General features: G+C 52.9%; 1 protein-coding gene across 1 annotated transcript in view; it reads left to right on the forward strand.

Annotated features, from left to right (window-relative positions):
• Nucleotides 1–13715, forward strand: part of LOC119951012 (rootletin-like) — a 71795-nt gene that overhangs the window by 3997 nt on the left and 54083 nt on the right. The window contains exons 2-4 of the mRNA XM_038774045.1: nt 1381–1608; nt 11221–11317; nt 11426–11524. Of these exons, the coding sequence (XP_038629973.1) occupies nt 1381–1608; nt 11221–11317; nt 11426–11524 (424 nt within the window). The remainder of the gene's footprint in view (nt 1–1380; nt 1609–11220; nt 11318–11425; nt 11525–13715) is intronic.

Genomic DNA, 13715 nt, shown 5'->3' on the forward strand with positions numbered 1-13715 from the left:
TAACCCAACCTCCCCCTTAACCCGAATTCAAACTCCCTCCAATCCTAACCCAACCTCCCCCTTAACCCGAACTCAAACTCCCTCCAACCTCCAACTTAATCCCCCCAACCTCCCTCCCTCCAGGGGCAGCACGGTAGCATAGTGGGGCAGCACAGTAGCATTGTGGATAGCACAATTGCTTCACAGCTCCAGGGTCCCAGGTTCAATTCCGGCTTGGGTCACTGTCTGTGCGGAGCCTGCACATCCTCCCCGTGTGTGCGTGGGTTTCCTCCGGGTGCTCCGGTTTCCTCCCACAGTCCAAAGACGTGCAGGTTAGGTGGATTGGCCATGATAAATTGCCCTTTGTGTCCAAAATTGCCCTTCGTGTTCGATGGGGTTACAGGGTTATGGGGACAGGGTGGGCGTGTGGGCTTGGGGAATGTGCTCTTTCCAAGAGCCGGTGCAGACTCGATGGGCTGAATGGCCCCCTTCTGCACTGTAAATTATATGAACCCTAACCCAACATCCCCCCTAACCCATACCCTAACCCTAACCCAACCTTCCGCCTAACCCTAATCTGACCCCCACCCCCAACCTGAACCAGACTATCCCCTAATCCGACCTCCGCCTAATCCGATCCCAGCCTCTCCTAACCGGACCAAGACCTCTCCCTCCCTAGCCCTCTCTGACTCCCCAGAATGCTAACCAAACTGCCACATTCCCTGAGCACCCGCTCTTCACCAATTCCCTCTTCCCCGTTTCCCACCCTCATGGAACTTCGGTGGAATCCTGTTGTGTTGCAGCCTGTCAGAGACATGGGCGTCAGGCGCATTTCCCTCTTTCACACTTTACAAAGTAACACCGCAAAACTCCCTCCCTCCTTCCCCCCTGTCGCGTGCTCCCTCTGCCTCGCGCTCCCTCTGTCTCTCGCTCCCTCTGCCTCGCGCTCCCTCTGTCTCTCGCTCTCTCTGTCTCTCGCTCTCTCTGTCTCTTGCTCTCTCTCTCTCTCGCTCTCTCTGTCTCTCGCTCTCTCTGTCTCTCGCTGTCTCGGTCTCTCGCTGTCCCTCGCTCTCGCTGTCTCTCGCTCTCTCTGTCTCCTCGCTCTCTGTCTCTCGCTCTCTCTGTCTCCTGCTCTCTCTGTCTCTCGCTGTCTCGGTCTCTCGCTGTCTCTCGCGCTCGCTGTCTCTCGCTCTCTCTGACTCTCGCTCTCTCTGTCGCTCTCTCTCTCTGTCACTTGCTCTCTCTGTCTCTCGCTCTCTCTGTCTCTCGCTCTCGCTCTCATTCTTTCTGTCTCTCGCTGTCTCGGTCTCTCGCTCACTATCACTCTCTCTGTATCTCTGTTTCACTCTCTCTGGCTCTATCTGACCCTGTCTCTGTCGATCTCTCTTTGTCCCCTCTCAGGGACCTGGCAGAGGGTCGTGCCAACATCACTCGCCTGGCCAGTGCCCTCCAGGCTGCCTGTCTGGGCCTTGGGAGCAGCCTGCGGGAATCAGAAGCCGGCAACACCCTGTCCCGGGTAAAGGAGCAGGCTCGATTGGAGAACATGGAGCAGGAGGTGAGAGAGAGAATGCAAGAGGTCCTCCAACTGCAGGTCAGGAGCCAGGCTGACCGGGCGGAGCTAAATGCCAGGTAAGATCTGTCACTGTATAACACTGGGGTACAGTCCTGGTGGGGAGGGTCTGTCACTGTATAACACAGGGGAACAGTACTGGTGGGGAGGGTCTGTCACTGTGTAACACAGGGGTACAGTACTGGTGGGGAGGGTCTGTCACTGTATAACACAGGGGTACAGTCCTGGTGGGGACGGGTCTGTCACTGTATAACACTGGGGTACAGTACTGGTGGGGAGGGTCTGTCACTGTGTAACACTGGGGTACAGTCCTGGTAGGGACGGGTCTGTCACTGTATAACACTGGGGTACAGTACTGGTGGGGACGGGTCTGTCACTGTATAACACTGGGGTACAGTCCTGGTGGGGACGGGTCTGTCACTGTGTCACAGGGGTACAGTCCTGGTGGGGACGGGTCTGTCACTGTATAACACTGGGGTACAGTACTGGTGGGGAGGGTCTGTCACTGTGTAACACTGGGGTACAGTCCTGGTGGGGACGGGTCTGTCACTGTATAACAGTGGGGTACAGTCCTGGTCGGGACGGGTCTGTCACTGTATAACACTGGGGTACAGTACTGGTGGGGACGGGTCTGTCACTGTGTCACAGGGGTACAGTCCTGGTGGGGACGGGTCTGTCACTGTATAACACTGGGGTACAGTCCTGGTGGGGATGGGTCTGTCACTGTATAACACTGGGGTACAGTACTGGTAGGGACGGGTCTGTCACTGTATAACACTGGGGTACAGTCCTGGTGGGAACGGGTCTGTCACTGTATAACACAGGGGTACAGTACTGGTGGGCAGGGTCTGTCACTGTGTAACACAGGGGTACAGTACTGGTGGGGAGGGTCTGTCACTGTGTAACACTGGGGTACAGTCCTGGTGGGGAGGGTCTGTCACTGTATAACACTGGGGTACAGTACTGGTGGGGAGGGTCTGTCACTGTATAACACTGGGGTACAGTACTGGTGGGGACGGGTCTGTCACTGTATACACTGGGGTACAGTGCTGGTAGGGACGGGTCTGTCAATGTATAACACTGGGGTACAGTCCTGGTGGGGAGGGTCTGTCACTGTATAACACTGGGGTACAGTCCTGGTGGGGACGGGTCTGTCACTGTATAACACTGGGGTACAGTACTGGTGGGGACGGGTCTGTCACTGTGTAACACTGGGGTACAGTACTGGTGGGGAGGGTCTGTCACTGTGTAACTCTGGGGTACAGTCCTGGTGGGGACGGGTCTGTCACTCTATAACACTGGGGTACAGTACTGGTGGGGAGGGTCTGTCACTGTATAACACTGGGGTACAGTCCTGGTGGGGAGGGTCTGTCACTGTATAACACAGGGGTACAGTACTGGTGGGGAGGGTCTGTCACTGTATAACACTGGGGTACAGTCCTGGGGGGAGGGTCTGTCACTGTGTAACACTGGGGTACAGGACTGGTGGGGAGGGTCTGTCACTGTGTAACACTGGGGTACAGGACTGGTGGGGAGGGTCTGTCACTGTGTAACACTGGGGTACAGTCCTGGTGGGGAGGGTCTGTCACTGTGTAACACTGGGGTACAGTCCTGGTAGGGACGGGTCTGTCACTGTATAACACTGGGGTACAGTACTGGTGGGAACGGGTCTGTCACTGTATAACACTGGGGTACAGTCCTGGTGGGGAGGGTCTGTCACTGTATAACACAGGGGTACAGTACTGGTGGGGAGGGTCTGTCACTGTATAACACAGGGGTACAGTACAGGTGGGGACGGGTCTGTCACTGTATAACACTGGGGTACAGTACTGGTGGGGATGGGTCTGTCACTGTATAACACTGGGGTACAGTCCTGGTGGGGAGGGTCTGTCACTGTGTAACACTAGGGTACAGTCCTGGGGGGGAGGGTCTGTCACTGTGTAACACTGGGGTACAGTCCTGGTGGGGACGGGTCTGTCACTGTGTCACAGGGGTACAGTCCTGGTGGGGAGGGTCTGTCACTGTGTAACACTGGGGTACAGTACTGGTGGGGAGGGTCTGTCACTGTATAACACTGGGGTACAGTCCTGGTGGGGACGGGTCTGTCACTGTGTAACACTGGGGTACAGTACTGGTGGGGACAGGTCTGTCACTGTATAACACAGGGGTACAGTACTGGTGGGGGCGGATCTGTCAACGTGTAACACTGGAGTACAATATTGGTGGGGACAGGTCTGTCACTGTATAACAGAGGAGTACAGTACTGGTGGGGACGGGTCTGTCACTGTATAACACTGGGGTACAGTACTGGTGGGGATGGGCCTGTCACTGTAGAACACTGGGGTTCTGTTCTATTGGGGACGCATCTGTCACTGTAACACTGGGGTACAGTGCTGGTGGGACGGGTCTGTCACTATTACACTGGGGTACAGTACTGGTGGGGGCGGATTTGTCTCTGTGTAACACTGGAGTACAGTATTGGTGGGGATGGTTCTTTCACTGTATAACACTGGGGTACAGTACTGGTGGGGACAGGTCTGTCACTGTAGAACACTGGGGTTCTGTTCTAGTGGGGACGCGTCTTTCACTGTAACACTGGTACAGTGCTGGTAGGGACGGGTCTGTCTCTGTATAACACTGGGGTACAGTGCTGGTAGGGACGGGTCTGTCACTGTGTAACACTGGGGTACAGTCCTGGTTGGGACGGGTCTGTCACTGTGTAACACTGGGGTACAGTCCTGGTTGGGACGGGTCTGTCACTGTATAACACTGGGGTACAGTACTGGGGGAGACGGGTCTGTCACTGTATAACATTGGGGTACAGTACTGGTGGGGACAGGCCTGTCACTGTTGTTATGGGCCAGGGTTTAGAGAACCCCATTGTATATCATCAAATTCACCTGACCCACAACGTTTAATAGATTGTGGTATGGGGAGCACACGGCCCACTCTACAGGTGTGGTACAGCAGAAATGGAAAAGTATTTTTTAAAGCAAAATAGTGTTTATTTTTAAAACATACAGTGAACATCTTAGCAACCATCAATTCAAATACAACCCCCAAAGAATCCTTAATAACTTCCCAAACAACATCCAGAAGACAAAAGAACATCATTTTAACAGAAGCACATCAGGTTTACATTCACTACTGAAAACAATTATAATTCTGAATTCACCAAATTATCAAGAGATAGTCTTTTCATGGCAGTGAAATCAACAGTACATCATCTTTGTCTGGCTTCAGCTCCAACACTGAAAACAAAACGAAAGAAAACAGACACACCCAAGCTTTTCTCAAAGCAAAACTAAAAAGCAGAGCCAGAGCTCAGCTCCACCCGCACTCTGACATCACTGCAGTAACATGAGCAGCCAAACATTTCTTCAAGTGACATTCTCATGACACCTCCCCCCAAGAAAAAAAAATAAACCATCAACTTCAAGATGGTTTAATTTTTCACCTTTTCACTATCCTTTCAGAAATGCACACTGTAAATATACTTTTTTGTTTCAAAAAATAACACGCAAACAGGTATAATAATGTAGTCCATTTTTTCCTTCTTCCTCCAACTGGAATCCTTCTTGATTGACAGTCTCTTTGAACAAGAAGGTCTCTGCACGATCCATCCATTTCTAAACGCCTCGGCATTTCTCTTTAAAGTCAGATACTTAGTTCAATCTGATCACAGAGTCCCTTGTAATTCTCCAACACAGGATCGCAGCTTTCAGGCAGTCAAATGCCTGTCGTAACTCTGCTGTCCATTGAAATTTTTGATGTTTCTTCAGCAAGTCCATCAGTGGAGCAATCACGCTACAAAACCTTTGCACAGATGTTCGATCAAATCCACTCATGTCAAGAAATCGCATTATTTCCCTTCGTGTCGAGGGTATTGGAAACTTCTCAGTAGATGTTGGTTTCACATCCCTTGGGACCATTCGACCCTGTCCGATTGTATGGCCAATGAAAGTAACTCGGGCTTTTCCAAATTCGCTTTTGGCTTGGTTTATCACCAAACCAGCCTCCTGAAGTCGATCGAATAACTCTATCAGATGTTTTAAATGTTCCTTCCATGTCTGGCTGAAAATTACCAGATCGTCAATGTATACCGCACAACTGGGTAATCCTTTGTTAGTTAACTGTTGAAATGTGGCTGGAGCGTTTTTCATGCCAAATGGCATAACTTTGAATTGGTATATACCACCTGGAGTCACAAAAGCTGAAATCTCCTTCACCCTTTCGGAGAAAGATACCTGCCAGTAACCTTTAAGTAAATCCAGTTTGGAAATAAAAGCTGATTGTCCCACTTTCTCAATGCAATCCTCCAAACATGGGATAGGATAAGAGTCCATTCTTGTAACTGCATTAACCTTTCTATAGTCCACACACAACTGTTGGGTGCCGTCTGGTTTAGGTACCATCACGATGGGTGAGCTCCATTGGCTGCAACCCACTTCAATTAAGCCATTTGTTTTGAAAAATATTTTAATTCTCTTTTTTCACATTTTCTTCAGAATTTACACCCCACCAACAAACAGTAAACGGTAACAAATACAAAGTCAATCCCCTTATCAACAACAACGATCCCATCCTCCCACCACCCCAAACAACGGCCCACCTGACAATATAAGCATCAGATAAAACAAAGGAAAAAAAAAGAAAAAGGATCAGGAATTGCCTATGGTCACCATTGACCCAAGAGTCCATCTCCCCTCCCCCTAACATTCAATGCCATCCAATCCCTGAGAGTATCGTAAATGACACCCATGAATTGTAATCCCCTCCTCCCCTCCACTTCCTCTTATAAAACTCCTCCCCCCCCAACCTCTGTTTCTTACCCCTAACTTTCCACCCCGGCTAGACTCATCGGGACCTGTTCTGCCAGGCTTCGATGGCCGCAGCCCCTCCCCCCACCTCACTCCCATTCACTGGCCGGCTTAAACCGGCCAGCGTGGCGGCCCCCACCCGGGTCTCTTTCCCCCTTGCCCGGTCCCAGGAAAACCAAGAAATCCCCTTCAGCACACAAACCCCGCATACACACCCAAGTCCCAAAGAACCATCATTGCAAGTGAAAGTCCCATCTCTTCCCTTGTCCAAGTATATACAATGTTGGCTCATTTAGCACATACACCAACACGCAGTGAAAATATACAGTTACATGAGGCTACATCGGTACATGACCATTTCCAATTCAGCCACAGTCCTTCTGCCTTCGCAAACTCCTCCGCTGCTTCCGCCGTCCCAAAATAAAACTCTTGGATTTGTAGGTCACCCTCAACCTAGCTGGGTATACTATGCTGCACTGCACCTTACTGATGTACAGCACCTTCCTCACCCGGCTGAAGGCAGCCCACCGCCTCGCCAGCTCCACTGTAAAATCCTGATCTATGTATATACCAGCTGCAACCCACTGCACCACCCACTTCTGATTTGCCCAGCACAGGATCTTCTCCTTCGCACTGTACCTACGAAAACACAGAGCCATTACTCTTGGCGGCTCACTCGCCTTTGGTACAGGCCTCCACGACCGATGAGCCCGATCCAGTTCATATCGGGAGGGATCCTCCCCCTCCCCCAATAACTTCGCCAACATCGTGGCAAAATACTCAGTTGGCCTCGGGCCTTCCACTCCTTCAGGCAGACCCATAATCCTCAGTTCTGTCGCCTGGATCTGTTTTTCAAGTCGTCCATTTTGGCTCGCAGACCCTTGTTGGTCTCTATCACCTTCTGCATCTCCTTCCCCATCGAGGTGAGTTGATCACTGTGCTGTAACAATGTCTCTGCCACTTCCTTCAGCGCCACGCCTTGCTCCCGCACCTCCGCCACTGCGCTCAATACCACCACCCTCACCGGGGCAATCTCATCCTCCACCAGCACTTTCAATACCTTCCCCATCTCCTTCCTCATCGTCTCCATGTGTTTTGTGAACTGCCTTTCGAGTTCCGTGGCCATCACCGTAGTCATTTCTTCAGCCGTGGGCAATGCGGCCTCCCCTGGTGCCCCAGCCTCCTATTTCCTTGCTGTCCCCGCGGTGACCTTTCCATTCCCTAAGGTTTTATTTTCGACATTTCCCTTCACTGTGCCTTCTCCCTGCTTTTGCCGCCTCCGTTGCCCCTGGGACGGGGCGTTAAACCCCGAAAATGCCGTTCCTGAACGGGAGCCCTCCAATGAGCGACTGCCTCCCGCCCGCCATCACTGGAAGTCCCTCAATTATGCCATTTTTCAGCATACTCTCAATCTCTTTGTTTTTTTTTTTTTTTTTTTTATAAATTTAGATTAGCCAATTCTTTTTTCCAATTAAGGGGGCAATTTAGCGTGGCCAATCCACCTACTCTGCACATTTTTGGGTTGTGGGGGCGAAACCCACGCAGACACGGGGAGAATGTGCAAACTCCACACGGACAGTGACCCAGAGCCGGGATCGAACCTGGGACCTCAGCGCCGTGAGGCGGTTGCGCTAACCACTAGGCCACCGTGCTGCCCTCCAATCTCTTTGTTAACCTGTACCAATTTTAAAGGGTTAAGTCTGTATGGATGTTGTTTGTTTGGAACAGCATTTCCCACATCGACATCATGTATAGACATTTTAGTACATCCCAATTTATCGCTACATACTTGCCCATGTGATATCAATAACTCTTTCTGGTCAGTCCGTTTTTCCTCTGGAAGGTAACTCAACAATTTATCCCAATTTTTAAGAACAACATCGTTTTGCAATTTAATTTGAGGTATGTCAAATTCACAGTCATCTGGATTTGGTTCGTCACTTTGAGTTAGAATCATTAAAACCTCCTTTTTCTCTCTTTCCCTTTCAAAAGACCTTTTAAGTATATTCACATGACACACGCAAGCTTTTCTCAAAGTGAAACTGAAAAGAAGAAACAGGGCTCAGCTCCACCCACACTCTGACATCACTGCAGCCAGAGCTCAGCTCCACCCACACTCTGACACCACTGCAGCCAGAGCTCAGCTCCACCCACACTCTGACATCACTGCAGCCGGAGCTCAGCTCCACCCACACTCTGACATCACTGCAGCCAGAGCTCAGCTCCACCCACACTCTGACATCACTGCAGCCGGAGCTCAGCTCCACCCACACTCTGAGATCACTGCAGCCAGAGCTCAGCTCCACCCACATTCTGACATCACTGCAGCCAGAGCTCAGCTCCACCCACACTCTGACATCACTGCAGCCAGAGCTCAGCTCCACCCACACTCTGACAACACTGCAGCCAGAGCTCAGCTCCACCCACATTCTGACATCACTGCAGCCAAAGCTCAGCTCCACCCACACTCTGACATCACTGCAGCTAGAGCTTAGCTCCACCCACACTCTGACATCACTGCAGTAACATGAGCAGTCAAACATTTCTTAAAGTGACATTCTCATGACACTGTATAACACTGGGGTACAGTACTGGTGGGACATGTCTGTCACTGTGTAACACAGGGGTACAGTACGGGTGGGACATGTCTGTCACTGTGTAACACTGGGGTACAGTACTGGTGGGGACATGTCTGTCACTGTATAACACTGGGGTACAGTACTGGTGGGGACATGTCTGTCACTGTATAACACTGGGGTACAGTACTGGTGGGGATGGGTCTGTCACTGTATAACACTGGGGTACAGTACTGGTGGGGACATGTCTGTCACTGTATAACACTGGGGTACAGTACTGGTGGGGATGGGTCTGTCACTGTATAACACTGGGGTACAGTCCTGGTGGGGACGGGTCTGTCACTGTGCAACACTGGGGTACAGTCCTGGTGCGGAAGGGTCTGTCACTGTATAACACTGGGGTACAGTACTGGTGGGGAGGGTCTGTCACTGTATAACACTGGGCTACAGTCCTGATGGGGACAGGTCGGTCACTGTATAACACTGGGGTACAGTCCTGGTGGGACATGTCTATCACTGTATAACACTGGGGTACAGTCCTGGTGGGGAGGGTCTGTCACTGTATAACACTGGGGTACAGTACTGGTGGGGAGGGTCTGTCACTGTATAGCACTGGGGTACAGTGCTGATGGGGACAGGTCTGTCACTGTGTAACACTGGGCTACAGTCCTGGTGGGGACAGGTCTGTCACTGTATAACACTGGGGTACAGTCCTGGTGGGACATGTCTATCACTGTATAACACTGGGGTACAGTCCTGGTGGGGAGGGTCTGTCACTGTATAACACTGGGGTACAGTCCTGGTAGGGACGGGTCTGTCACTGTGTAACACTGGGGTACAGTACTGGTGGGGACGGGTCTGTCACTGTGTAACACTGGGGTACAGTCCTGGTGGGGACGGGTCTGTCACTGTGTATCACAGAGGTACAGTACTGGTGGGGAGGGTCTGTCACTGTATAACACTGGGGTACAGTACTGGTGGGGAGGGTCTGTCACTGTGTAACACTGGGGTACAGTCCTGGTAGGGACGGGTCTGTCACTGTATAACACTGGGGTACAGTACTGGGGGGGACAGGTCTGTCACTGTGTAACACTGGGGTACAGTCCTGGTAGGGACGGGTCTGTCACTGTGTAACACTGGGGTACAGTCCTGGTGGGGAGGGTCTGTCACTGTGTAACACTGGGGTACAGTCCTGGTAGGGACGGGTCTGTCACTGTGTAACACTGGGGTACAGTACTGGTGGGGACGGGTCTGTCACTGTATAACACAGGGGTACAGTCCTGGTGGGGACGGGTCTGTCACTGTATAACACTGGGGTACAGTACTGGTAGGGACGGGTCTGTCACTGTATAACACTGGGGTACAGTCCTGGTGGGGAGGGTCTGTCACTGTGTAACACTGGGGTACAGTCCTGGTGGGGACGGGTCTGTCACTGTGTAACACTGGGGTACAGTCCTGGTGGGGACGGGTCTGTCACTGTATAACACTGGGGTATAATCCTGGTGGGGACGGGTCTGTCACTGTGTAACACTGGGGTACAGTACTGGTGGGGACGGGTCTGTCACTGTATAACACTGGGGTACAGTACTGGTGGGGACGGGTCTGTCACTGTGTAACACTGGGGTACAGTACTGGTGGGGACGGGTCTGTCACTGTATAACACTGGGGTACAGTCCTGGTGGGGACGGGTCTGTCACTGTGTAACACTGGGGTACAGTACTGGTGGGGACGGGTCTGTCACTGTATAACACTGGGGTACAGTACTGGTGGGGACGGGTCTGTCACTGTGTGACACTGGGGTACAGTACTGGTGGGGACGGGTCTGTCACTGTATAACACTGGGGTACAGTACTGGGGGGACGGGTCTGTCAGTGTATAACACTGGGGTACAGTACTGGGGGGACGGGTCTGTCACTGTATAACACTGGGGTACAGTACTGGTGGGACATGTCTGTCACTGTGTAACACAGGGGTACAGTACTGGTGGGGACGGGTCTGTCACTGTATAACACTGGGGTACAGTACTCGGGGGGACAGGTCTGTCACTGTGTAACACTGGGGTACAGTACTGGTGGGGACGGGTCTGTCACTGTGTGACACTGGGGTACAGTCCTGGTGAGGACGGGTCTGTCACTGTATAACACTGGGGTACAGTCCTGGTGGGACATGTCTGTCACTGTGTAACACAGGGGTACAGTACTGGTTGGTTCGGGGTTCTGGGGCAATGTGCTTTGTCTACTTCATATGGTATCGGACTGTGCACTTTATGTTTCAGGAACTCGGAACTTGCTCTCGCCATCGCCCTGTTGGAAAGTCAAAATGCTGAGAAAGAGCGCACCATACGGTGCCTGACAGATACAGTGGAGGAGCTGGTGAGTATATATCCATGCCGCAGTGTCAGTGTTGTGCCCCTGGAGCATTGCCCCCCCCTCCCCCCAGTTTGAGAGTCTGCTGACTCGATGCGTTTCTCTGTACCGCAGGAGAGCCGTCATCGTGCTGAGGCAGCGCTAATGACCGAGGTCAAGGCCGCCCGGCTCACCATGGACGAGTTGCAGACATCACTGCAGGAGATCGCAGAGGTGAGAACATAACACACACGCACACTCAGACACGCACACTCAGACACGCACACTCAGACACGCACACTCAGACACGCACACTCAGACACGCACACTCAGACACGCACACTCAGACATGCACACTCAGACACGCACACTCAGCCACGCACACTCAGACACGCACACTACAGACACGCACACATCAGACAGCACACTCAGACACGCACACTCAGACACGCACACTCAGACACGCACACTCAGACACGCACAGTCAGACACGCACACACAGACACGCACACAGACACGCACACTCAGACACGCACACTCAGACACGCACACTCAGACACGCACACTCAGACACGCACACTCAGATCACGCACACACAGACACACACAGACACGCACACTCAGACCCGCACACTCAGACACGCACACTCAGACACGCACACTCAGACACGCACACTCAGACACGCACACTCAGACACGCACACTCAGACACGCACACACAGACACGCACACACACACGCACACACAGACACGCACACTCAGGCACGCACACACTCAGGCACGCACACACTCAGGCACGCACACACTCAGGCACGCACACACTCAGGCACGCACACACTCAGGCACGCACCACAGACACGCACACACAGGACACGCACACTCAGACACGCACACTCAGACACGCACACACAGACACCACACACACAGACACCACACACAGACACGCACACTCAGACACGCACACTCAGACACGCACACTCACACGCACACACAGACACGCACACTCTGACATGCACACATAGACACGCACACTCAGACACGCACACACAGACATGCACACTCAGACACGCACACTCAGACACGCACACTCAGACACGCACACTCAGACACGCACACTCAGACACGCACACTCAGACACGCACACTCAGACACGCACACACAGACACGCACACTCAGACACGCACACTCAGACACGCACACTCAGACACGCACACTCAGACACGCACACACAGACACGCGCACTCTGACATGCACACACAGACACGCACACTCAGACACGCACACTCAGACACGCACACAGACACGCACACTCAGACACGCACACTCAGACACGCACACTCAGACACGCACACTCAGACCCACACTCAGACACGCACACAGACACGCACACTCAGACACGCACACTCAGACACGCACACTCAGACACGCACACTCAGACACGCACACTCAGACACGCACACTCAGACACGCACACTCAGACACGCACACACAGACACGCACACACAGACACGCACACTCAGACACGCACACTCAGACACGCACACTCAGACACGCACACTCAGGCACGCACACTCAGGCACGCACACTCAGGCACGCACACTCAGGCACGCACACTCAGGCACGCACACACAGACACGCACACACAGACACGCACACACAGACACGCACACACAGACACGCACACACAGACACGCACACACAGACACGCACACACAGACACGCACACACAGACACGCACACACAGACACGCACACACAGACACGCACACTCAGACATGCACACACAGACACGCACACACAGACACGCACACTCTGACATGCACACATAGACACGCACACTCAGACACGCACACACACACGCACACTCAGACACGCACACTCAGACACGCACACTCAGACACGCACACTCAGACACGCACACTCAGACACGCACACTCAGACACGCACACACAGACACGCACACTCAGACACGCACACTCAGACACGCACACTCAGACACGCACAACTCAGACACGCCACACACCGACACGCACACTAGACATGCCCACATAGCACGCACACTCAGACCACGCACCACACAGACATGCCACACTCAGACACGCACACTCAGGACACGCACACTCAGACACGCACACTCAGACACGCACACTCAGGACACGCACACTCAGACACGCACACTCAGACCACGGCACCCACACGACACGCACACTCAGACCACGCACACTCAGACACGCACACTCAGACACGCACACTCAGACACGCAACCCACAGACACGCGCACTCTGACATGCCACACACAGACACGCACACTCAGACACGCACACTCAGACAACGCACACCAGACACAGCCACACTCAGACACGCACACTCAGACACGCACACTCAGACACGCACACTCAGACACGCACACTCAGACACGCACACAGA

The sequence above is a fragment of the Scyliorhinus canicula genome, chromosome 16 (assembly GCF_902713615.1).
Source record: "Scyliorhinus canicula chromosome 16, sScyCan1.1, whole genome shotgun sequence".
Lineage (NCBI taxonomy): Eukaryota > Metazoa > Chordata > Chondrichthyes > Carcharhiniformes > Scyliorhinidae > Scyliorhinus > Scyliorhinus canicula.